The sequence below is a fragment of the Eretmochelys imbricata genome, chromosome 6 (genome assembly GCF_965152235.1).
Source record: "Eretmochelys imbricata isolate rEreImb1 chromosome 6, rEreImb1.hap1, whole genome shotgun sequence".
NCBI classification, from domain to species: domain Eukaryota; kingdom Metazoa; phylum Chordata; order Testudines; family Cheloniidae; genus Eretmochelys; species Eretmochelys imbricata.
Window position 1 is genome coordinate 17,650,600 of NC_135577.1, and position 24,467 is coordinate 17,675,066.

The 24,467-nt window shown below is 44.5% G+C and overlaps 1 protein-coding gene across 1 annotated transcript; it reads left to right on the forward strand.

Annotated features, from left to right (window-relative positions):
• The first annotated feature begins 1,031 nt into the window (after positions 1-1,031).
• On the forward strand, positions 1,032-23,326 carry CIMAP1A (ciliary microtubule associated protein 1A). The gene is made up of 6 exons (XM_077819930.1): positions 1,032-1,140; positions 9,387-9,587; positions 9,995-10,096; positions 14,392-14,513; positions 16,021-16,158; positions 23,237-23,326. Exons 1-6 carry the CDS (start codon positions 1,032-1,034, stop codon positions 23,324-23,326), a joined length of 762 nt encoding a protein of 253 aa, XP_077676056.1.
• The last annotated feature ends 1,141 nt before the right edge of the window (positions 23,327-24,467 follow it).

Here is a 24,467-nt window from a genome sequence, read left to right on the forward strand (position 1 = left end):
CTCTGACAAGAAAAATCTTAGTGGCAAATTCACTGTGAGGGAGGATCCTACAATTGCTGTGGATACAGGATGTGAAGGTCACTAGCAGTCCCCAAATAAAACCAGGGTCTGCTTTATAACAATTCTCTGATAGGGGAGAAAAACAGACCTCTCTGAAATGTCAGAGGAGTCCTTGTTCTCGATGCAGGGATTTGCCCTGTCTATTGCATTGAAAAGATTCTTAATATCACAGGAGTCAGATGTCCTGTTCCTATTCCCTAGCGGATTCTCCCTCTGATAAACATGAGGAGTCACACTGATGGAAAACACCTACAATTTCCCTTCCAACAGCTGTTTTAGTGCCTCAGTACCACCATGCTACTGGCACCAGACACCCAGATGCCAAGAGGTTTCCAAGATACTCCTAGTACAGTACTGATATGCTAGTAACTTCGTCAACACTTGCCGTCAGGACCCACTGCCCTATATCCATTGTCTCAATGGGTTTGCTTATACATTGGAGTGGATCTGCTGGATCAGATTGTTGGTCCAGTGCTTTCAGCTGAATATCTTGCCTCCATCAGGGCTAGCACCTGATGCTTCACAAGAATGCACACCCTCCCCCCATATTAGCCTGTGCAGGTGGAGGTGGTCCTGATAGAATGCTCCACATCTTGATGTCTCTCTGCTCCTCATCATACCATAAACAGGGTAACGAGTATAAAAGAAAACGCAGATTAGCAAAACAAGTAGACGACTGAGTTTGAATGTGTTAGTACCAATGGCCTAAAGAAGCAGATATCAAACTAGGTATGTACCATATGAGCAGGGGTCCTTTATTCCTGATACAATGCAATCTATAACATCATGTCTCACAGTTCCGTTAACATGGAGACTGGATTCAGAGGATGAGGCTTCAGGTGTAGTACACGTACAGGGCCAGACTGAGAATTTTTCACTGAAATGCAAAAAAAAAATAGAACTTGCTTCTTTAAGAGAATCCGCTATTAACCTTTCTACTCTCCCTTTAGGCTTTGTAACCAGCTCCCACCATGGATGACAGCGCTTGGGTGGGGACCTGGAGGCCTCATCGTCCAAGGGGCCCAATAATGGCCCACTTTACCAGCCCAGGACCAAAGTACGCAATACAGGGAACAACAGGTAAAAGGACAGAAAGATACAGAGTTTCAAGAAACACAGTTGATATCACGAGTTAAACACACTAAATCCAGATCAGTTCAAACAATTCATTTAGTACAAACTCTCACATATTCTATTAAAATATAATTCCACTGTCTCTGATGTGACAGTTAATAAAATCCTCCTATGTGAAAGGGGACTGTTGCCCCCTTACTAACATTCCGGGGGGGTGTTTTGGTTGGCTAGCTCCCAGTACTAAAAGAAAGGGGAAGGGTCAATGAGAAATCAGGACCCTGAGACTGACAGTCCCCAGGAGCAATGGGGAGAGGCCAATGCTCCAGGTCAGTCTGATTGACAGGGTGGGCAGGCTAATCAAGGAGTCAGGAGGCCAGGGTGGGGCCGGTTCTGTATGCGAGCTGGATTTTTGCCTGCGTCAGACAGAGTGGGGCTGAGCTAAGGAGGAAGGAGGGGCGCAAGCTGAGCTGGGGAGCAGAGCTGGGACAGATCCAGAGGGACCAGAAAAGCAGCCCAGAGAGAGCAGACCCTGTCCTGGGAACAGAGCTGCAGCCCCAAAGCCAGAGGCACAGCCCAGAGAGAGCAGACCTGCCCTGGGAGGAGAGCTGCAGCAACCAGAGCCAGAGGGGCCAGAAAAGCAGCCCACGAAGCAGGTCAGTGCTGGGAGCAGAGTCACAGAAGCAGCCAGCAGAGCAGACCAGACCTGTGCTGGGAGGAGAACTGCAGCAACCAGAGGCAGAGGGGCCAGAGAAGCAGCCCAGGGAGCTGGAGGCAGAGCAGCAGCAGTGCTGAGGCAGAGTGGTGGGGCTGGGGCTGGAGCAGTCCGGAGCTGGGTGTGGTGAGCAGCTGGGAAGAGCGAGGGGGATCCTGTACAGTGGGCCCAGCACAGGGAGATGCCTCAGCCAAGAGGCTCTGCAGGCCAAACTTGGAGGGGGATCGTAACCGCGATGGGGCGGGGGCAACGCTGGGAAGAAGAGTCCTGCCACCTAGAGCCTGAGCGCGTGTAGCCGCCGCCAGAGCAAGTGTCCAACCCACAGCATCCCTGCAGCCCAGCCAGGGCCTGAGAAGAAGGCCTGGGACTTACAAGGAACAGACTGTGAACTGCCCTGACATTCCAGAGACACTGTTTATGATATTCCCTGCCACAGAGCGGGGTGATGTGTTTTCCTTTAGCCTTTCCCATTTTTCCTTGTTCCTTTTTAAACTAATTGCTGATTAAATAAATTGTATTTGCTTTAAATTGTATGTAATGATCAGTGGGTCAGGGAAGTGCCCAGTGCAGAGAGAGCACCCCGGAGTGGGGACACCCTAGCCCCTGTCCTAGGTGACCACAGCAAGGTTGGGGGTTGAGCTCCCCAGGAATCCTGGGCCCAGCCTTGTCGGGGTTACGAGGACTCTGCCAGACAGGAGAGTGAAAAGGGAGTCCTCAAGGGCAGGGAGGCCTCTGGGTAAAGGAAGTGGGAGCAAGGACTCAGATCCTTTCGCTAGCCCATTTCATCGGGGTAGTGCAGAAGCCAGGAAAGTTCCCCACAATAGCAGGACCATTCCCCCGCTTACATATGGGATGTCTGTATTAATTTCCATTATAACCTAGGAAATAGGACAGGGTGACTCTGCTAAGTACAGACTTATGCTGAACTGTTTCAGATGGTGTTTTCTTTACCATCAATCGTTATTTTCAATCTCTCTGTGGCGAGTAGATTTTGTCGGTAGGCTGGTAAATTTTCACGACAACCTCACAAAGCTGAACTAGAAACACATTTTCTTGAAGCAGAAATTACAAAAAGGGGGAGTTGGGAAATACATAAAGAATATCCCTACTGTGATTAACCTCACTGCCAACCACCTATGGCTGTAGCTCCACCGAAAGTTAGAGCAAGGTGTTAGATGTCTGACTGTGATGCAAATGACAGTCAGACATTTGTAAGAGGCAGCTTGACTCTTACATCACCTCTCACTTCTGCTGCTGCATACCTTTTATCTTCTTCATAATAAAGTGTCAATATTTAGCTTAGGAATTGCATAACTATCTAAACTATTTGTGTTATACACATTTTTAAGGCGTTGAACAATAAGAATCTAAATTCAGAAGGAATTTTCAATATAGATTTTTAGAAATAATGTCACTAAGGCCTGGTCTACACTAGGAGGGGATCGATCTAAGCTACGCAACTTCAGCTACGTGAATAACTTAGCTGAAGTCGACGTACTTAGATCAACTTACTGTGGTATCTTCACCGTGGTGAGTCGACTGCTGCTGCTCCCCTGTCGACTCTGTGGCGCAGAAGTACAGGAGTCAACGGGAAAGGGCTCGGGGGGGTGGGTGTCGATTTATTGCATCTAGACTAGACACGATAAATCAATCCCTGCTGGATCAGTCACTGCCCGCCGATCCAGCGGGTAGTGAAGACATACCCTAAGAGGTTGTTGTCACTCTCACTGGGAAGCTGCCATTTGAATAACGGTATTGTACTTCCCAGCAGCAGGACACCTGGTAGGTAGCATCCCCATTAGAATGCATTGGAAAACAAGGTTTAAAATTAGTGATAAGTAATCCGTATTCTTTAAATTTAAAGTTTGGGTGTTTTTTATTATTTTGGTTATTTTAACAGCTGGTTGTTAAATAACCAAAGTATTTTGCAGTTCCAGAATTTGCTTTACAACAACTTTGGCATACTCTAATCACCAGTGTTTTCACATGGAAAAGTCAATGTTTTCAGTTGTACTAGGCATCACATTGTCAGGACTGAGTTTTCTTCTTTAATCCCAAATTACGTAAAACTAGTATTTCAAACAAATTTTGTTTAGGAGTTACTCTTCTGTGTAATTGGAAGTAATTTTTATAATCTCTTATATTACAAGGGAGTTTCCAGGAAAATTCTCTTGGTTTTAGGGTATGTCTATGCTGGGAAACATACCAAAATAGCTATTCCAGAGTAATTATCCAGGGATAGTTATTTCAGTATAAGCTCCAGAATAAGAGCATCCACATGAGGGCTTATACTGAAAGAACTATTGGAATAATTATTACCTGAATAGCTATTTTGATAAGTTTTCTGAGGTAAACAAGCCTTAGTCTCTATCATAAGAACAGGATAGTACAGCTCACTTTTGCAATCCTTGGGTGAAATCCTGGCCCCACTGAAATCAATGAGTTTTGCCATTTGTTAGTGATTCACCCCTTTTGTCCAGTGACAGAACTGCTCAGAAGGTGACAGTTTAGGCGTAGTTATAAGAGAGAAACCTCTGACATACCCATAAACTGAGATGAATGAGCAATAATAATGACCGTATGTCCATCCTACAAACCAAAAGTAAAGCCAATGTCAAAGGGTATGTCTACGCTATGAAATTAGCTCGAATTTATAGAAGTTGGTTTTTTAGAAATCGTTTTTATATAATCAATTGTGTGTGTCCCCCACACAAAATGCTCTAAGTGCATTAACTCGGCGGAGTGCTTCCACAGTACCGAGGCTAGAATCGACTTCCGGAGTGTTGCACTGAGTACAGCTATCCCACAGTTCCTGCAGTCTCCGCTGCCCATTGGAATTCTGGGTTGAGATCCCAATGCCAAATGGGGCAAAAACATTGTCGTGGGTGGTTCTGGGTTCATGTCGTCAGGCCCTCCCTCCCTCCGTAAAAGCAATGGCAGACAATCGTTTCGTGCCTTTTTTCCTGGGTTACCTGTGCAGATGCCATACCACGGCAAGCATGGAGCTCGCTCAGCTCACTGTCACCGTATGTCTCCTGGGTGCTGGCAGACGTGGTACTGCATTGCTACACAGCAGTAGTTCATTGCCTTGTGGCAGCAGACGGTGCAATAGGCCTGATAACCATCATCATCGTGTCCGAGGTGCTCTTGGCCGCCTCGGTAAGGTCAGTCAGGAGCGCCTCAGCAGACATGGGCGCAAGGACTGAGAGAGGAGTGACTTGACTAGGTCATTCTCTTTAGTCCTGCTGGCAGTCTTATTGCACCATCTTCTGGCAAGCAGGCAGGAGATGAGGATGGCTAGAAGTCCTACTGCACTGTCTGCTGCCAGCCAAAGATGTAAAAGATAGATGGAGTGGATCAAAACAAGAAATAGACCAGATTTGTTTTGTATTCATTTGCTCCCCCCTCCCTCCCTCCGTGAAATCAACAGCTGACAATTGTTTCAGTGAGGTCTGTCAGGGGCACCTTGAAAAGTTTAATGGAGATTCAGTCTTGTCTGGAATACCAGAAGGAGGGATAGCTCAGTGGGTTGAGCATTGGCCTGCTAAACCCAGGGTTTTGAGCTCAATCCTTGAGGGCGCCATTCTGTGTGACAGTTGCTTTTGTTTCTCCTTGATGTAAAGCCACCCCCTTTGTTGATTTTAATTCCCTGTAAGCCAACCCTGTAAGCCATGTCATCAGTCGCCCCTCCCTCCGTCAGAGCAACAGTAGACAATCGTTCCGCGCCTTTTTTCCGTGCAGACGCCATACCACTGCAAGCATGGAGCCTGCTCAGATCACTTTGGCAATTAGGAGCACATTAAACACCATGCGCATTATTCAGCAGTATATGCAGCACCAGAACCTGGCAAAGCAAAACCGGGCGAGTAGGCGACATCAGTGCGGTGACGAGAGTGATGAGGACATGGACACAGACTTCTCTCAAAGCATAGGCCCTGGCAATGTGGGCATGATGGTGCTAATGGGGCAGGTTCACACGTTGGAACGCCGATTCTGGGCCCAGGAAACAAGCACAGACTGGTGGGACTGCATAGTGTTGCGGGTCTGGGACGATTCCCAGTGGCTGAGAAACTTTCGTACATGTAAGGGCACTTTCACAGAACTTTGTGACTTGCTTTTCCCTGCCCTGAAGCGGAAGACTACCAAGATGAGAGCAGCCCTCACAGTTGAGAAGCAAGTGGCAATAGCCCTGTGGAAGCTTGCAATGCCAGACAGCTACCGATCAGTCGGGAATGAATTTGGAGTGGGCACATCTACTGTGGGGGCTGCTGTGATGCAAGTAGCCAACACAATCACTGAGCTGCTGCTATCAAGGGTAGTGACCCTGGGAAATGTGCAGGTCATAGTGGACAGCTTTGCTGCAATGGGACTCCCTAACTGTGGTGGGGCCATAGACGGAACCCATATCCCTATCTTGGCACCGGAGCACCAAGCCGGCGAGTACATAAATGCAAGGGGTACTTTTCAATAGTGCTGCAAGCACTGGTGGATCACAAGGGACGTTTCACCAACATCAGCGTGGGATGGCTGGGAAAGGTACAGACGCTCACATCTTCAGGAACTCTGGTCTGTTTCAAAAGCTGCAGGAAGGGACTTTCTTCCCAGATCAGAAAATAACCATTGGGGATGTTGAAATGCCTATAGTTATCCTTGGGGAACCAGCCTACCCCTTAATGCCATGGCTCATGAAGCCATACACAGGCAGCCTGGACAGTAGTCAGGAGCTGTTCAACTATAGGCTGAGCAAGTGCAGAATGGTGGTAGAATATGCATTTGGATGTTTAAAAGCACGCTGGTGCAGTTTACTGACTCGCTTAGACCTCAGCAAAACCAATATTTCCACTGTTATTACTGCTTGCTGTGTGCTCCACTATATCTGTGAGAGTAAGGGGGAGATGTTTATGGCAGGGTGGGAGGTTGAGGCAAATCGCCTGGCCGCTGGTTACGCACAGCCAGACACTAGGGCGGTTAGAAGAGCACAGGAGGGTGCAGTGCGCATCAGAGAAGCTTTGAAAACCAGTTTCAGGAATGGCGAGGCTACGGTGTGAAAGTTCTGTTTGTTTCTCCTTGATGAACCCCCCCTACCCCTTGGTTCACTCTTCTTCCCTATAAGCTAACCACCCTCCCCTCCTCCCTTCAATCACCACTTGCAGAGGCAATAAAGTCATTGTTGCTTCACATTCATGCATTCTTTATTAATTCATCACATAAATAGGGGGATAAACTGCCAAGGTAGCCCGGGAAGGGTGGTGGAGGAGGGAAGCACCGGGAGGGGTGGTGGAGGAGGGAAGGACAAGGCCACACAGCACTTTAAAAGTTTACAACTTTAAAACTTACTGAATGCCAGCCTTCTGTTGCTTGGGCAATCCTCTGGGGTGGAGTGGCTGGTTGGCTGGAGGCCCCCCCACCGCGTTCTTGGGCATCTGGGTGAGGAGGCTATGGAACTTGGGGAGGAGGGCGGTTGGTTACACAGGGGCTGTAGCAGCAGTCTGTGCTGTGCTGCCTTTCCTGCAGCTCAACCATACGTTGGAGCATATGAGTTTGATCCTCCAGCAGCCTCAGCATTGAATCCTGCCTCCTCTCATCACGCTGCCACCACCTTTCAGCTTCAGCGGCACTTACTCTCTTCAGCCCGCCACCTCTCCTCCTGGTCATTTTGTGCTTTCCTGCACTCTGACATTGTTTGCCTCCACGCATTTGTCTGTGCTCTGTCAGTGTGGGAGGACAGCATGAGCTCAGAGAACATTTCATTGCGAGTGCGTTTTTTTCCCCTTCTAATCTTCGCTAGCCTCTGGGAAGGAGAAGATCCTGTGATCCTTGAAACACATGCAGCTGGTGGAGGAAAAAAAGGGACAGTGGTACTTAAAAAGACAGATTTTATAGAAAAGGGTACACTCTTTCACGGTAAACCTTGCTGTTAACATCACATACATAGCACATGTGCTTTCGTTCCAAGGTCGCATTTTGCCTCCCCCCACCGAGTGGCTAACCCCTCCCCCCTCCCCGTGGCTAACAGAGGGGAACATTTCTGTTCAGCCACAGGCAAACAGCCCAGCAGGAACGGGCACCTCTGAATGTCCCCTTAAGAAAAGCACCCTATTTCAACCAGGTGACCATGAATGATATCACTCTCCTGAGGATAACACAGAGAGATGAAGAACAGATGTTGTTTGAACACCAGCAAACATACACTGTAATGTTTTGTTCTGCAATGATTCCCAACTACGTGCTACTGGCCTGGCTAAAGTGTCCTACCATGGTGGATGGAATAAGGCTGCCCTCCCCAGAAATCTTTTCCAAAGGCTTTGGGAATACATCCAGGAGAGCTTTATGGAGATGCCCCTGGAGGATTTCCGCTCCATCCCCAGACATGTTAACAGAGTTTTCCAGTAGCTGTACTAGCCGCGAATGCCAGGGCAAAATAATCATTAAACACGCTTGCTTTTAAACCATGTATACTATTCAAAAAGGTACACTCACCAGAGGTCCCTTCTCTGCCTGGCGGGTCGGGGAGGCAGCCTTGGGTGGGTTCGGGGGGTACTGGCTCCAGGTCCAGGGTGAGAAACAGTTCCTGGCTGTCGGAAAAACCGGTTTCTCCGCTTGCTTGCTGTGCACTATCTACAACTTCATCATCATCATCTTCCTCGTCCCCAAAACCTGCTTTCATGTTGCCTCTCTCTCCATTGGCAGAGTCAAAGCACACGGTTGGGGTAGTGGTGGCTGAACCCCCTAAAATGGCATGCAGCTCATCATAGATGCGGCATGTTTGGGGCTCTGACCCGGAGCAGCCATTTGCCTCTCTGGTTTTCTGGTAGGCTTGCCTCAGCTCCTTCAGTTTCACGCGGCTCTGCTTCAGGTCCCTGTTATGGCCTCTGTCCTTCATGCCCTGGGAGATTTTGACAAATGTTTTGGCATTTCGAAAACTGGAACATAGTTCTGATTGTATGAGGAGAGGAATTCATGCTGTGATCAGATCCCATACCTCCTGTTCGGTCCATGCTGGAGCTCTTTTGCGATTCTGGGATGCCATCATGGTCACCTCTGCTGATGAGCTCTGCACTCACCTGCAGCTCGCCACGCTGGCCAAACAGGAAATGAGATTCAAAAGTTCGTGGGCCTTTTCCTGTCTACCTGGCCAGTGCATCTGAGTTGAGAGTGCTGTCCAGAGCGGTCACAATGGAGCACTCTGGGATAGCTCCCGGAGGCCAATACCGTCCAGTTGCGTCCACAGTACCCCAAATTTGACCCACCAAGGCCGATTTCAGCGCTAATCCCCTTGTTGGGGGTGGAGTAAGGAAATTGATTTTAAGAGCCCTTTAAGTCAAAAAAAAAAAAAAAAAAAAAGGGCTTCGTCGTGTGGACGGGTGCAAGGTTAAATCGATTTAACGCTGCTAAATTCGACCTCAACTCCTAGTGTCGACCTGGGCTTAGAAATGAATCTCATGGTCCAAAGGCTCTAAAACGACTTTAGCAACAAGACCCAAAGGGGAAGTAAAATAAAACTTGACACATGCATATGAACTGTAGCCCTTCTTCCTAGGTTACCTGAAGCACAACCCCACCAAAAGGAAAGCCCCTGCCTACACTTTTAAGGGGGCAAGGCCCTCGCTCCGTGAAGCCTGTTCTCCGGGTCCTCGTTACTATGTGGAACCCGCAATGACCAGGAAGGGAAAGGAAGTTGCCCCAGCTTATACCATGTGTGGGCGCCCCAAGGTGAAAACTGAGGTCACACCTGGCCCAAGTGAGTAGTATTTCTTTCAACAGTTTATTCAAGGTGAGGATAATGTGCCTATGGGTGTCCTATGTTAGGGGAATATAAACCACACCAGAATGAGGTATGGAGGTTTTCAGATGGAAAGTAACAGCTCCAGCATTTGGGAGTAGGATGTGGGAGGAACAACAACATGGATGGTAGGCTCAGGATTCAAGGAAGGGCAGTGCAGTGTCACAGGGCTGGAAAGAGAGGAACAGCAGTGCAGGGTGTTGGGAGCAGGATGGAAGAGAACTGGCAAAACAGGACGATGGGGCTGGGATGTAGGGGGAAATGGCAGTGCAGCATGATGTGGTTGCACAGACTTGGTCTGTAGGTTCAGCCACCTGTTTGGCATGAAAGGATCATTGTTTTTGCTTTGCTCACTTCTTGTCTAGGCGATTATTCAACAGAGAAGTCAAAAAAGCATGTTTATGAATCTGCTCCTGTGCACTCCATGTCATTCAGGACTGGGAGCTTCAGAGTAGACAGCACTCCAGGTAAAATCCAACAACTAATAAATGAAACCCATCTATGAGTCCTGTAGTTGCCACCTGGCCTAAAAGCCAGAAAGAAAGTGAAATTCCTGAGCCTGACTCCACAGCCAAGTATTATAATGAAGGAAGAAAGCCTTGGTAATAGCATGTGTAGTTTGAACTTGGGGCTCTTAAAAGCCATGAACTAGAGATGGTCCTGAGTTTAATATGGTCATCCTCTACACTGGTTACGATATAGTTCCAATTTGTAGTGCAAATGGAACCTTAACTGTGTTCTGCAACTGGGTTAAGACTTGCTCACATCCAAAGCTTTTGCACAGTTACAGTACATGGTTAAGGACAGCCCTGTCTACACTAAAACAGAAATCATGTCTTAAATGAGTCAATGGACATCCATGTTATAAGAAGACTGTATCCCATTTGTATTTGTAGTGGAGATGGGCTCTTAGAGACAATTTAACTGATTCAGTGTCAAAAGAGGTGAAAGTTGAAGAAACCAAATTCTTCCTCTCAATTAACAATGGGCAATGGGGGACAGAAACCAACAGGAATATTTCCAGGGGAGGAAAACAAAAATACTGAAAACACTCAATGCTCATGTGACAACACAGCCAGGCAGCTTATGTCTCAAAATTGAGAGGAACGCCTTTGGCACAGAGGTATAAAAGCTCACTAGAAGTCAGGAATATACCTAAGGCCTTGACAGAAGTCAGTGTTACACCCAGAGTTTGAGACATACTCTCATCAAGATTAGTAGGCCAAAATATGACCTAACTTTATCTTCCTATGTCTGTTTGAAATACATATGCAATTCCTTTTACCTACAGTTTGAATATCAGCAAATAATTAGCAGCATAACTATCAAAATCAATAGGGGTCATCACACGACAAACTCCATAATATGTCTTGAAAAAATGTCCCATTATACGAGTATAGTTTTAGAAAAATGGTTTCAGTGTTCTTGTATGAAAAAATGTCTGGAAAACCCAGGTCACTACAGATGGGTTAGGTTTACTTCATCAGAAAGAAAAGTATCAGACATGCAGAGATGAGACAGAAGAGATACAGGTTGATCAAAAATAACTGCCATGGATCAATCATTTAGACAGATCCAAAACAACATAATGCTGTACCACATCTACATATCACCACTATGCAACTGTTTCTCTACTACTTTTGGTTCTCTCAGACAGCTAACACCTTGTCTACAATCACAACAACGTTTGTGTGCCAATTGCAAAATGGATGTGCCCAAACCTTGTATCATACAGTTTGGTTTTCTCTGCATAGACAGAACCCAAATGTTACTAGGCTAGCACCTAGGAGCCCCAGTCATGGAACAGGACCCCCTTGTGCTAAGTGTTGTACAAACACAGAACAAAAAGGTTGTCGCTTCCCCAAAAAGCTGACAATCTAAGTATAAGACAAGAGACAACAGGTGGACACAGACAGAATGAGGAGCACAAGGAAACATTAGTTGGTATGAGACTTATCACCTCAGCACACCAGCTGCCATCCGTTGTCACATTTTTCTGTGTGGACATAACAGTAAAGGAGAGTTTTAAGGATGGATTTGAAGAAGGACAAAGAGGTGGCTTGGGAGATATTTACAGGGATCTCCTCAGGCACGATGGGCAGACAGGTAGAAAACACACAAGTGCTTGTTTGAAAATGTAACAAGTGATCAATAAAGGCTGCTGTAATTGGCAGAACAGAGGTGGGCATCATTAGACATCTCAATAACGTATGAGAGATGATAGGTAGCATGGAGAAAAGCCACAAACAGCCTTAAAAGTGAAGACAAGTAGTTCGTGTTTCATGTGATGGAGAAGGGGGAGCAAGAGGACAGATGAAAAGAGAGAGGTGGCCTGGACAAAGCCAGGAAAATGATCTGTGCAATTGCAAAACATTATGATCATGTTATGTGAACTATGTTACAACCTTGAAAAGATCAAAATAAGTCCTGTTCACAGAGGCAAAAACCAGACCACATCACAGCCCCATTAAGCCACAGCAGGTTTGTCATTTGCTGCCCCAACATAGTCGGGATTGTTGTGTAGATGGGACCGGAGATTTGTGGTAGAACAATTTGTAATGATTGCATAACATTTGTAATAACTTCTCTTTAAACTGTAAAATGTTTATTATTTTTCAATGTTATGTGAAGTACGTCCATTTATACCCAGAATAGTTATTGGGGGCAGCTTTAAAAGTGCCACTTTACTCTCAAAAGTCACTCTAATGTCCCAGGGACTCCAGTGTAAATTAGATCAGCCAACGATTAAAAGATGTGATATTTTTGTTTTGTTTTTGTTTTGTTTTAAACTGCCAGCCCCATAAACTCAGCCTGGGGTCTAAACTTCAAGCTGTATCCTTGGATGGAGCAGAAGGCTTTTCTCTTCCATTGTTCTTTGAGTGATTGTCCACATTGATTCTACTCTTGGTGCACATGCACCCGTTGTGCATGATCTCACATTATTGTGCCCAGCAGTATTTGTTGGAGCCGCACATGCGCCCGAGTTCCCTTGTGCCCCTAACCCAAGGGCATAAGTCATAAGCAGTGGACCAAGTCCAGCAGTCTCTCATTTCCTTCTTAACATCTGTGGCAGTGAGAATGAACCCCCACTGTGTCCACCTGCTTCTCTGCGGCTTCGTGTTTGTTTTGTTGCTCATTGGCAACACACACAAAAGTTCTGATTTCAGTCAGATTCTGTCTTTTAGGCACCCCTGTACTGACTGTTAAGAGAGCACCAATGTTAGCCATTAAACCTGCAGACAGCATCTCTCTTAGTAATGATCCTTCAGCAACTGGTGCTTCTGTACAGGCAACCTTGAAACCATGTTCCTCAGTGCCCAGACTGGTCCCTAGTGTGTTGGTACTCAAGGCATATATAGTACTGAGTGATTTATCTGTGGCTCAGTACTAGTCTCCTCTCCTTGAGCGGTTGAGGATTCTGACACATCAGTACAGCAGGTAAAGGAGACAGCTCCAGTACCGACCTCACCCCCTATCCAGCTGAGGAGAGCACAACGGAGCCAGGATGCTCCTGACAGTCCCTCCCTTGAAAGAAATGTACTCCTTTACTTCATCCCCATCAGGGCATAACAGGGACTCCTCTCCTATGCACCTTACCCTGCTTAGGAAATGCCACAGGAGCCACAAAGTACTCTAAGGAAGTATGTGTAAGGGACAGCAGGAAATGTCATAGGGAAAATCCTTCCTGGTGCCACCTTCCCCAGTACCTATACTCATATCTGCCCTGGTTCTACTGGACACCTGGAAGGGGTGGGGTAGAATATATGCCTCAGTCTGCCAGACTTCCCTTGTGCTCCATGAAAAAGTATCTACCCAGTAGACACCACATGATCCCACAAGAAGTCCTCTCCCCATTAAACTGGTGAAAAGACCCAATTCAGGTATGCAAGGGAGTACTCTGTTCTGCACCTCTACCTACCAAGAGATTAGCGATTAAAAACCTTCACTTGGGGATGGAGGACTCATCTAAATTAAACTCAAACTAAGGACCTATGAGCCCCCCAGGAAGCTCATCTTCACATAAACATCCTAGAGCTCAGAGCTATCTGCCTGGCATGCAAAGCACACCTACCGCTACTCCAGGAATCCATGATCCAAGCACTGACCGACAACCCCACAGCAATGTCAACAGACAGGGGGAGCAAGACTGTCTCCACTCTGGAGTTGGTGCATTCCAGATCAAATCACACCAGCGGCACTGCACCTTCCTGGCCCTCAAAACAGCTTGGCAGATTGACTTAGCAGGTAGTTCTCAAACAACCAGGAGTGGTCTGTCAAAGACTCAGTTCTGCAGAACATCTTTCACACTTGGTGATTCCCAGAAATAGACGTGTTTGCTACAGACCAGAACAACAAAACATCAGGCATTTTGCTCCTGAGGCGGTTCAAGCCTAGGCTCCTTGACACTGAGATGAACATATACCTTTCTGCCAATTCCTAAGATACCAAGGGCTCTGAGAAAGTTCAGGCAAGACGCTGTTGATTATGACGACACATCTTGAAGAACTGCAGTTAGTGTAAGGTAAGTAACCGTTCTTTTCTATTTGTTTCATTCAGCATACCAGCCTTACCAGCCATGAGCACCAGCAGTTCAGACTCCAGCTGCCGACCCTTATTCCAGGACAGAAAAGGGCCAGGGAACGTGAAAAAGAAATATCCCTCCTTCTCTCCAGCCTTTGTTGAAAGCCTCTCTCAAATATGATGCTCCCTCTAATCCATGGGGATTCACACTGTACATAACTGTCATGGTTTTTCTCTCCAGGTCCTGGCACATACACTATCCCTTGGGTGATGGGACCCAACACAGTGGACAAAACTGCTAGCCCTTGTTATTCCATGAAATGGAAGAGTAAGCTTGGTCGCTTTGATGAGGATCTCCATAAGGTAAGCTGCTTTTCCATTTCCTCTCCAGCTGCTCTCATTGACAACCAGTGATCAGTCACTGCCTCCAAGACTGAAGGCCTCTAAGCACTGGTGGGTTCTTTCCTAGTACTTGAAGAGATACAAGTGTTCTGCAGCATGAACAGATACAAATGCTGCAGCTGAAGACTGGCAGCAAACATGGCTGTTCTTAGTAACTGCATCATTGGCAAGTCAGGGCTCAAACTGTATCTGCAGCAAGTACCTGTCTAAGGGCTTGATCCAAAACCCATCAAAATCAATGGGAATCTTTCCAATGACTACCATGGTTTTCAGATTAGGCCTAGTTCTTGTGCTATGCCTAAGCACCATGTTGCCTGAACTGCATCTGGAAAAGGAATTGGGATGAGGACAAGAAATGTGTTAAGCGACAGAAATGCAGATATGAAATTTCACATCAGGACACACATAGAATATCAGGGTTGGGGGACCTCAGGAGGTCATTTAGTCCAACCCCCTGCTCAAAGCTGCAATATATCATTTATGTTCCAGAGGAAAAGTCTTTTGCTCCAGTGTTATGGTTACTGAGTATTCTGACATCTTATTGTGCAGCATATTCAGTAGCAACATTTCAAACTCAAATTTCTCTGCCATCTCCAAAGAATTTTTCGTACTGAAATACCTACCGTGATCCATGTTCCCAGACAATAAGTATGCGTAAAAAGTCTTTTTAAAATACCCTGTCGTCGCCCTCATTAAAAGGTCATCAGTTGCCTGCGGTAAACACAGCAGCATCTGAAGGCCCACAACTTTCTTACAATAGGAAATAACTGTCGGGTCTCAGATGCTGCTGTGTAGTAAGAGTTGGAACCAGATTTTTTTTTAAATGATTAGCATTGCGTGTAACAATGAGGGAGGTGGGAAAGCAAAACGGATACCTTGCTCAAGCGTATTTTCTGGAGATAATGATCCCTCTAGGTAGAAGGCTGTAGCAACATTCCTAGTGCCACCTACCAAACTAATGGTCAGATTTCATGCCTATGATAACATCATACTAAGTGAAATAAGGCTGTGTAGCTGAATACCATGGAACGTTACATATTTACAAAATGATTATTTTTGTATTAGATGAAAAATGATCATGTGCCGATTCTTGCTAATTATCTAAAACCTTCTGAAAACATTGGGATTTTAAACAAATCTTTTACTGTAAGCCACATATAAAAGCCAGTGAAGGTGACAGGTACCCAACGCTTGCAGAGACAGAACAATGGCACTTTCATTTCAGTTTGAGCCACTGTCTCCCTGCAGTGTGTTAAAAGGGAAATGGCTCAGGCTAATAAGACTTCAGACATCTAATGTAAACTTCTAAAGGACATGACACTGTTGAGAGGGAACCCTTCTGCAAAAAAAAAAAAAAAAAAAATTGTTGAAATTAATTGTTGCAGATAAACCTATGCAGCTCTCATAGGAAACTGGGGATATTGAATGTAGCCATTTTCAACGGAAGATTCCATTGACTCTCTTACAGACCCCAGGTCCAGCTGCATATAAAAAGACAGACACTGATGTGTACAAGAAGAGAGCCCCCAAGTACAGCATGAGCTCGCGGACTAAGCCTGCAGGAACTGTTAGACATCCTGGACCAGGAGACTATTACCCCGGAAAGGTAAGGCAGAAAGATCTAGAGGGTAATTTACTTGAGTCAGAGAACAAAGAGTCGTAGGCTACAGGGCTGGTTTGTATTTAAACTCCTTGCGTTGACAAGACTTGATTTAGAGCTATCACGAAAACTTGCTTTTTCCAGGAGAGTTCAGCATATAAAAATCCAGATTCATATAGCAAGGACAAAATCCTTCAATATATCAGTGCATTAAGATGAGTATTGGCAAAAAGGGACATCAATCTGCATGGAAGAGCTACAATTAATGTTTTACATTACTGCCCTGAAGAGGCCATGTTTGAACAAGTCAAAGTTAAATTTAAAAAAACAAAAACAAAAAAAAAAACACATCCCACAATATTAATGCATTATTGAGACAGATTAATTGCAGAGAGTCAAGAAACTGGACAGGTTTCTTTGAGAAATCCTTGTGCATATCAATGCCGGCGGGATCTTTCATTCTTTCTGTCTAGGTATGTATTCATCAGATATCTGAGCCTACATGTGCACATGTACAAAAATACAAAATATTATATTTGTGCACCTGGGATTAAAGAAAAAAGATATTGTTTAAACAAATAGAACTCAATCATTTCACTATCAGCCGCTGTTGTAGGAGCATAAACTTGTATGATTGATATGTGGACTCAAAGACAAACCGTAATGATTCTATTGCTGATTGGGTTATATCCAAGCACACACTTTGATGTTTCCTTGGATAACTGCGACCCCATTTTCTCAGATCCTGAGTAGTATGCTGCGTATCCATCCATTGTAATGGAACAGCCCCTAGCATTTCATCACAGCTCTGAGATTCCACATATTTCCTACGTCTTTCCAATCCTTTGGTCTCCAGGGAGAGATTCCCTTCACCCATACTCTTCACATTCCACGTGTCTACTCTGATCATTCCTTTACAAAGGTTCAAGTCACTCTTCCTTGGTGCAAACATCAGGTTCATCCTGAAGGATTGGGTACAGCACCATCATAGCTGCAACTGGTACTCTTAACAGCCAGAACCTCCTCCCCAGTATAGTTTGTTGTGCTTTCTAACCTGGGGGTCTTGCCATCCAGCACCACACGGAGATTAATGTTTCGCCTTTGTTCTAGCATGGAAGTACAGAAGGTTGTTTCCTGTTGACTCCCCTCTGGTTTTTAGCTGCTGTTGATTAAATACTTGATTGAACTTTTCCACCTTTTGATGGCCCTTCCTCCATCAGGGTTCCATTACCCTCCCCAGGCCCTCATCCAGCCAAAACACTGACATGAAGTGTGCCAAGTTACTTGAATGCCACTCTGCACCCAGCATCAGCCAGTTGGACTACTTTTTGTCTGGTCCCTACCCTGTGACTTGTACAGCTTGGGTGGCCCTATCAGGAGATAAAGCTCCTGCTGGCATAGCTATCAAGCTCATTGGAATATGTAAGCCTTCTCTATGCCAAGGTGCAATGCCAAGGAAGGGTTCTATGAACGCTGAAGTTGGAAGTATAAGTTCTTCCGAAGCTTACTGAAACAATGGTTTTGGTTTACAAAATGAGAAAAAGGCGTTTAGTTGAATTCTGCAGCTTTCATCACCTGGGTCTTTACAAACACCATCTTCACCCATCACCCTAAACATTTAAACACATAGAAGTCACCTGATAGTACGTCAAAGAACCAAATTGTCTATGTAATGATATAGCAATGTTGGAGATCGAGCATCCAATGGATACAGAGACTTTCCCAAGCGCAGACTGTGGGTCAGACCACCAACTGTTAGCCTCAAAAATAAACTGAAAACGGAAAAAGGAAAGATGTTCGGCAGGTCTGCTACATTTGGATCGGTCCAGAATCAACAAAAACTACATGACTTCTGTCCAAAATGGGTTTGAGGCGTTGTCACAGGTAAAAGAACAACCTGAATAAACTTTGGAATAAAATGAAAACTATCATGCTCAAAGCTGCCAAATTATACATTCTGAAAAGTCAGTGTCACAGTGCACCACACATGACTGAGAAAGGGCTTGAGCAGGTGGAACAATAATGCAGAATGGAAAAGAATGGCTTAGAGACTTAAGAATGAAAGAGAGAATACAAGGAACTAAACTGACCCAAAGGCAGATTAGATGAGACAACAGCAAATACATCAGGGCAAAATGCATGGAACTTGCGAACCACAAAGAGTAATAATACAAAAAGTTTGTTCACAGTAGTTAGACTTCTTAACAAAAAGTTTTCCCTGCAATTGAACATAACAAAAGATCATGATGGCAGAATCATCACTGAAAGTGATATCAAATGCTGAAGGAGAGATTACTCTGCCAATCTTTATGCTTCATTAGACCCACTCAGAATATAGGGCAACAGAAAGGAGAGTACAGAACCAGAGCCATCAATCCCACAAGAGGAAGTAGTGTGTACTATTATGAAAATGAAGCCACGGAAAACACCATGGAAAGGTAAAGTACCAGCAGAACTATTTAAAGTGACTCATGCCTGCAGAATTGATCTCATGGGGAAATTTTCCAACCATGTATGGATGACTAGAAATTGGCCAGACAACTAGATGAAAGGTAGCCTGCCATTACCAAAGAAAGGAGACATAACAGAGAACAACAATTGTGTCCTCTGCCTGATATCACAATTGACCAACGTTTTGCCCCACACAATCCAGGATTGAATGAAGCAAATGACAGAAGCAGAGCTACTGCCACCACCAGTTGTTTTCAGAGAGGAACAAGACGCGTGATCAAACTGTGAACAGTCAGTCAGTCACATCACTGAAAAATGCAGGGAGTACGACCACCTGTTGATCATGTGTTTCATGGACTACTCAAAAGTGTTCAATAATGTCCAACTTGATCATCTTTGGAGGATAATGGCAGCTTCGCAAGTTTCTACCCTCGACAACAGACCACAGTGCACACTGCTACAGGCAATAGCTAGTGGTTTTCCACTGGGCTGTGCGTGAGACAAGGGTGTATTCTGTCCCAAACTTTTTCAAGAGGTATGCAGAATGGAACAAACCCCGGAAGATTTTGATAAAGTGGAAGGAGCTGGGATTTCCATTGGTGGACCCCCTCTTAACTGACCTTAGACATGCCAGTGGCAACACCTGTTGCTACAGCCACTGGTGGAATGCAATGAATGTTGGAATTTGTAAAAAGTGACTGAGGAATATGGACTATCCCTGAATACTGTAAAAATGAAGTGCATGTATGTTGACATGATTAACAAAAACAGGATGAAAGCGGACATCACGATTAATAGTCAAATTGTAGAGGTAATAGATGAATTTGGTTATCTGGGATCATACATATCCAACCAAGAAGGCTGTTCAAAAGAAAGTGGAAGAAGATTAGGAATGGATTGCTCAGCCATGACCTCCCTTCACTAAAGTTTAGAAAAAACATGATATCTCAAAATGTATGAAGGTTTGATTGGTGAAAAGCTTAATTTTCTCAAGAGCAACCTATAGATGTGAATTATGGGTAATGAATGTTGGTAAGTAGATGAAAACTGAAGCCTTTAAGATGTGATGCTAGCAAAGATTCCTGCATATCTCCTGGATGGAAAATACGACAAATGCTTAAATTAGCAGCATTATTGGAGAGAAGCAGACTATGTTGTTGGAAATCAACGGGTGTAAATTTATGTCCTTTGGTCACATCAGGCACAGAGATGGAAATAATCTTGATAAAGTTATCCTGGAAGGAATGGTGGCAGGTCTTCATAATAGGGGATGACTGGGAAGGAGATGGACACCTACTAAGTGTTCAAAGCTAGTGATGGATTGAGAAGGCTTCTGAAAAGTCTGCTGTGATGTCAGCAATATTCAGACATGAATAAATAGATTTGATTTACTTCAACAAATGCACAAGTTTATTTACACAAACACATTTGAAGAGCAGCATCAAAATTAGTGCAGCCTCTTTCACCTGTATTGATTTTTTACAATTATAAATCACATTTGCTTATATATAGAAGTACCTGAAGTATCCTAAAGTGGCAGTTTTAGAAATTTACAAACTAGTTTGGGGATCATTTTAATCTGCCACTGCTGTCCCCTCAGTGATGAAATGTAGCAACTCTTTTTACAGCATATAATATTGTAAGAATGCACAGTTTAGAAAAGGAAGTCAGAGATAGTGTACCCCATTGAAACTGCAAGGAGGAAGGCAGAATTATCCCAGTTGGAAATGTGGCCAAGATACTGCAAATTGCGAACTGTTTCATAAGGTGCCAGTGGGATTTTTAATAACCACACAGAGAAAACCCCTAATTTAAGTTTCACATGAAAGACACACTTGGCAATTACTATGTCACTCTGCACTGTGCTGTGTCATCATCACCATACACACACACACACACCCTTTCTTTCAGTAATGCAATTTATATGTACAAGGGGACATAATTAAGAATACTTACAAATATTTCAGTTAGAAGCCAGCTAAAGCTGGAATATAGGATTGAAAGCATTTTGAAATTTGGGTAAGTACCGATACAGATAACTTCACAGCTCATCCCTAACGCTAATTGTGTGGCAGGGTGTTAAATAAAAAATAAAACTGTTTTTAAAGGGACCACTGAAATAAGAAAGATTGAATAGATTTTACACCAATATTCCTAAAATACTCCTTTCTGGTCTAAGAAAAAAGCCCAGGAACTCTCAACCCAAATGGCTGCACTCTCAAAAGTTATTATAGAAACAACTGATTAGAGGGGGTTGCAATAAAAATACCAACTTAACGGGAACAATTAAATGCATTCTAGCAACAATAAAAGGAGAGAGGCATAAACTGGACAAGGTGGGATATATAGGAGTATCTGTGTAAGTAAACCTATAGAATCATAGAATATCAGAGTTGGAAGGGACATCAGGAGGTCATCTAGTCCAACCCCCTGCTCAAAGCAGGACCAACCCCAACTAAATCATCCCAGCCAGGGCTTTGTCAAACCTGACCATAAAAACTTCTAAGGAAGGAGATTCCACCACCTCCCTAGGTAATGCATTCCAGTGTTTCACCACCCTCCTAGTGAAGAAGTTTTTTCTAATATCCAACCTAAACCTCCCGCACTGCAACTTGAGACCATTATTCCTCGTTTTGTCATCTAGATCCATCCTCTTTGGAACCCCCTTTCAGGTAGTTCAAAGCAGCTATCAAATCCCCCCTCCTTCTCTTCTGCAGACTAAACAATCCCAGTTCCCTCAGCCTCTCCTCATAAGTCATGTGTTCCAGTCCCCTAATCATTTTTGTTGCCCTCCGCTGGACGCTTTCCAATTTTTCCACATCCTTCTTGTAGTGTGGGGCCCAAAACTGGACACAGTACTCCAGATGAGGCCTCACCAATGTCGAATAGAGGGGAATGATCACGTCCCTCGATTTGCCGGCAATGCCCCTACTTATACATCCCAAAATGCCATTAGCCTTCTTGGCAACAAGGGCACACTGTTGACTCATATCCAGCTTCTCGTCCACTGTAACCCCTAGGTCCTTTTCTGCAGAACCGCTGCCTAGTCATTCGGTCCCTAGTCTGTAGCGGTGCATGGGATTCTTCCGTCCTAAGTGCAGGACTCTGCACTTGTCCTTGTTGAATCTCATCAGATTTCTTTTGGCCCAATCCTCCAATTTGTCTAGGTCCCTTTGTATCCTATCCCTAATCTCCAGTGTATCTACCTCTGCTCCCAGTGTAGTGTCATCTGCAAACTTGCTGAGGGTGCAATCCACACCATCCTCCAGATCATTAATGAAGATATTGAACAAAACTGGCTCCAGGACCAACCCTTGGGGCACTCCACTTGATACCGGCTGCCAACTAGACATGGAGCCATTGATTACTACCTGTTGAGCGTGACAATCTAGCCAGCTTTCTATCCACCTTATAGTCCATTCATCCAGCCCATACTACTTTAACTTGCTGGCAAGAATACTGTGGGAGACCGTGTCAAAAGCTTTGCTAAAGTCAAGGAATAACAGGTCCACCGCTTTCCCCTCATCCACAGAGCCAGTTATTTCGTCATAGAAGGCAGTTAGATTAGTGAGGCATGACTTGCCCTTGGTGAATTCATGCTGACTGTTCCCGATCACTTTTCTCTCTTCTAAGTGCTTCAGAATTGATTCCTTGAGGACCTGCTCCATGATTTTTCCAGGAACTGAGGTGAGGCTGACTGGCCTGTAGTTCCCAGGATCCTCCTCCTTCCCTTTTTTAAAGATGGGCACTACATTAGCCTTTCTCCAGTCTTCTGGGACCTCCCCCGATTGCCATGAGTTTTCAAAGATAATGGCCAATGGCTCTGCAATCTCATCTGCCAACTCCTTTAGCACTCTCGGATGCAGCGCATCCGGCCCCATCGACTTGTGCTCATCCAGCTTTTCTAAATAGTCCTGAACCACTTCTTTCTTCACAGAGTGCTGGTGCAGCAGTCTGGGAGCTGATCTTGTTCGTGAAGACAGAACTCATGAAGACAGTCTCACAAACTATTATCATTTATGAGAAATCTATTTCATCAAGGAACTGACACTGGGTGTGTTGCATCCAGAAGCAACAAGGCTACTTATCTAAGGAAAGAAGCTGCATTTTCAGACAGCCAACATCAAAGGTTAAACACCAGACACTCCTCATCTTGTTAGGAAATTTTGCAACATTTCACCCGGAGTTCAGAGAAGCTGATTGCTCTTCCACCATTCTAATCTGGTTGTGTGATCTAGACTGTCTGTGCACCAATCTGCCCCTTCAGTTACAAACTTTTCACTGACAAGAATCTAGTAAAAGGGGCACATGTGTGACAATAGGTGACCTGGACTGTCCAGATCTTGTACTTGATTGGGGAGGGCATGTAGCATAGAAAGTAGAAACTAATTAACCTGATGCTAGTTAATGGTGAATATCCTGATTTGTTGTAAAGGAGTACTTGTGGCACCTTAGAGACTAACCAATTTATTTGAGCATAAGCTTTCGTGAGCTACAGCTCACGAAAGCTTATGATCAAATAAATTGGTTAGTCTCTAAGGTGCCACAAGTACTCCTTTTCTTTTTGCGAATACAGACTAACACGGCTGTTACTCTGAAACCTGATTTGTTGTATTTACTTTTCCATCTCCAGATAACACTGACCAAGCCTTGTGCCCCAGTTGTTACCTTCGGAATCCGACACTCTGAGTATACAATGCCTTTGACAGTGGATGTCTATTGACCTTCACACAAGCCGCCTTACAGAAACTAAACTTATTTTTCTATATCATGTTGCTTTATATTTTAAAGCTGCCAGTTTTTATACAAGTTATCTTACAATTAACAATCATCTATCTTCAAACAAGTAATAAGTTTCTACAAGTTCTAGCACTAAAGGATGACAAATATTCAGAAAATAATCACTTGCAATATTTTAACTTGCCTCTGGCTATGAAGGAATTTTCCATATCCCCCCTTAATGAAGAGGACATGCTGAAGCTAGCAGTATTACCTTGGCGTGTGGATCTTGCTGTATCTACCTGCTGAGAGTCTGAACCCTGGCACTAGTGCATTGCCACATCTGGATCCTGTGTTCCAGAACCCGGAAATTCACAACTGTATACATAAAGAGTCACTCAATTTTGTACTACTGAGCTATTTTGTTGTTTGTTTACTCCTGTGATGACCCTCGCTGTGTGTGTCATTTATCCCTTTTATTGTGTTCTATTGCAGTATCAGCATGTAAAGAAAATAAATCAGGGAGTCAGTATTTATCATGTGAAAGTAGCTGAATACCTCAATCTACCTTTAGATTGGGGCTACAGACTAAAGTTTAAAGGGATACTGTGTGGTTAAAACAAGTTCTTACATGTGTTACATCTTTAAATTATTAAAACAAAACTTTAAAAATTTAAATGGGCTTTTCACCACTCATTCCTAGTTTACATTTTCCTCTTCACTAATCTTGGATAATGGGGAGGGGGACGAGGGGGAGAAGGGGAATGATGATTAGTGAATTTTTACTTCTGGTTCTCATGCCTTCGCAAAATATTGCCAGTTTAGAATTGCTGGAAAACGTTAAAATCCTAAATTAAAAAAACCTTTTCATTAAATTTAAGAAAAAAGTTTCATTAGAATTTTTAAAAACCAAAGTAAGCCTAGATTGCCAAACAACATCCCCTTAACCTAGGAGAAGCACTGTTCTTGCTCTCTCAGCTGCTGTATGCTGGATGGCTGTGAATATGCAGCGCGTTGCAAGGTCCACCTGCAGGCTGCATTCAGGACCTATTCCCTTCATACTCCCCCAGAGAAGCATACTGCCCTAAAGAGGAAGAGGTGGAGCTATGGACACACTGCAGCTGCACATCACCATTTGGAGCAGG

Excerpts from the sequence above, each read along its gene's own strand:
- CIMAP1A (XM_077819930.1), top strand. The coding sequence starts at position 1,032 with ATGGATGACAGCGCTTGGGTGGGGACCTGGAGGCCTCATCGTCCAAGG. Across the intron at positions 9,588-9,994 it reads TGAGGTCACACCTGGCCCAA|GCGATTATTCAACAGAGAAG; the intron begins GTGAGTAGTATT and ends CTTCTTGTCTAG. Across the intron at positions 10,097-14,391 it reads CAGAGTAGACAGCACTCCAG|GTCCTGGCACATACACTATC; the intron begins GTAAAATCCAAC and ends TTTTCTCTCCAG.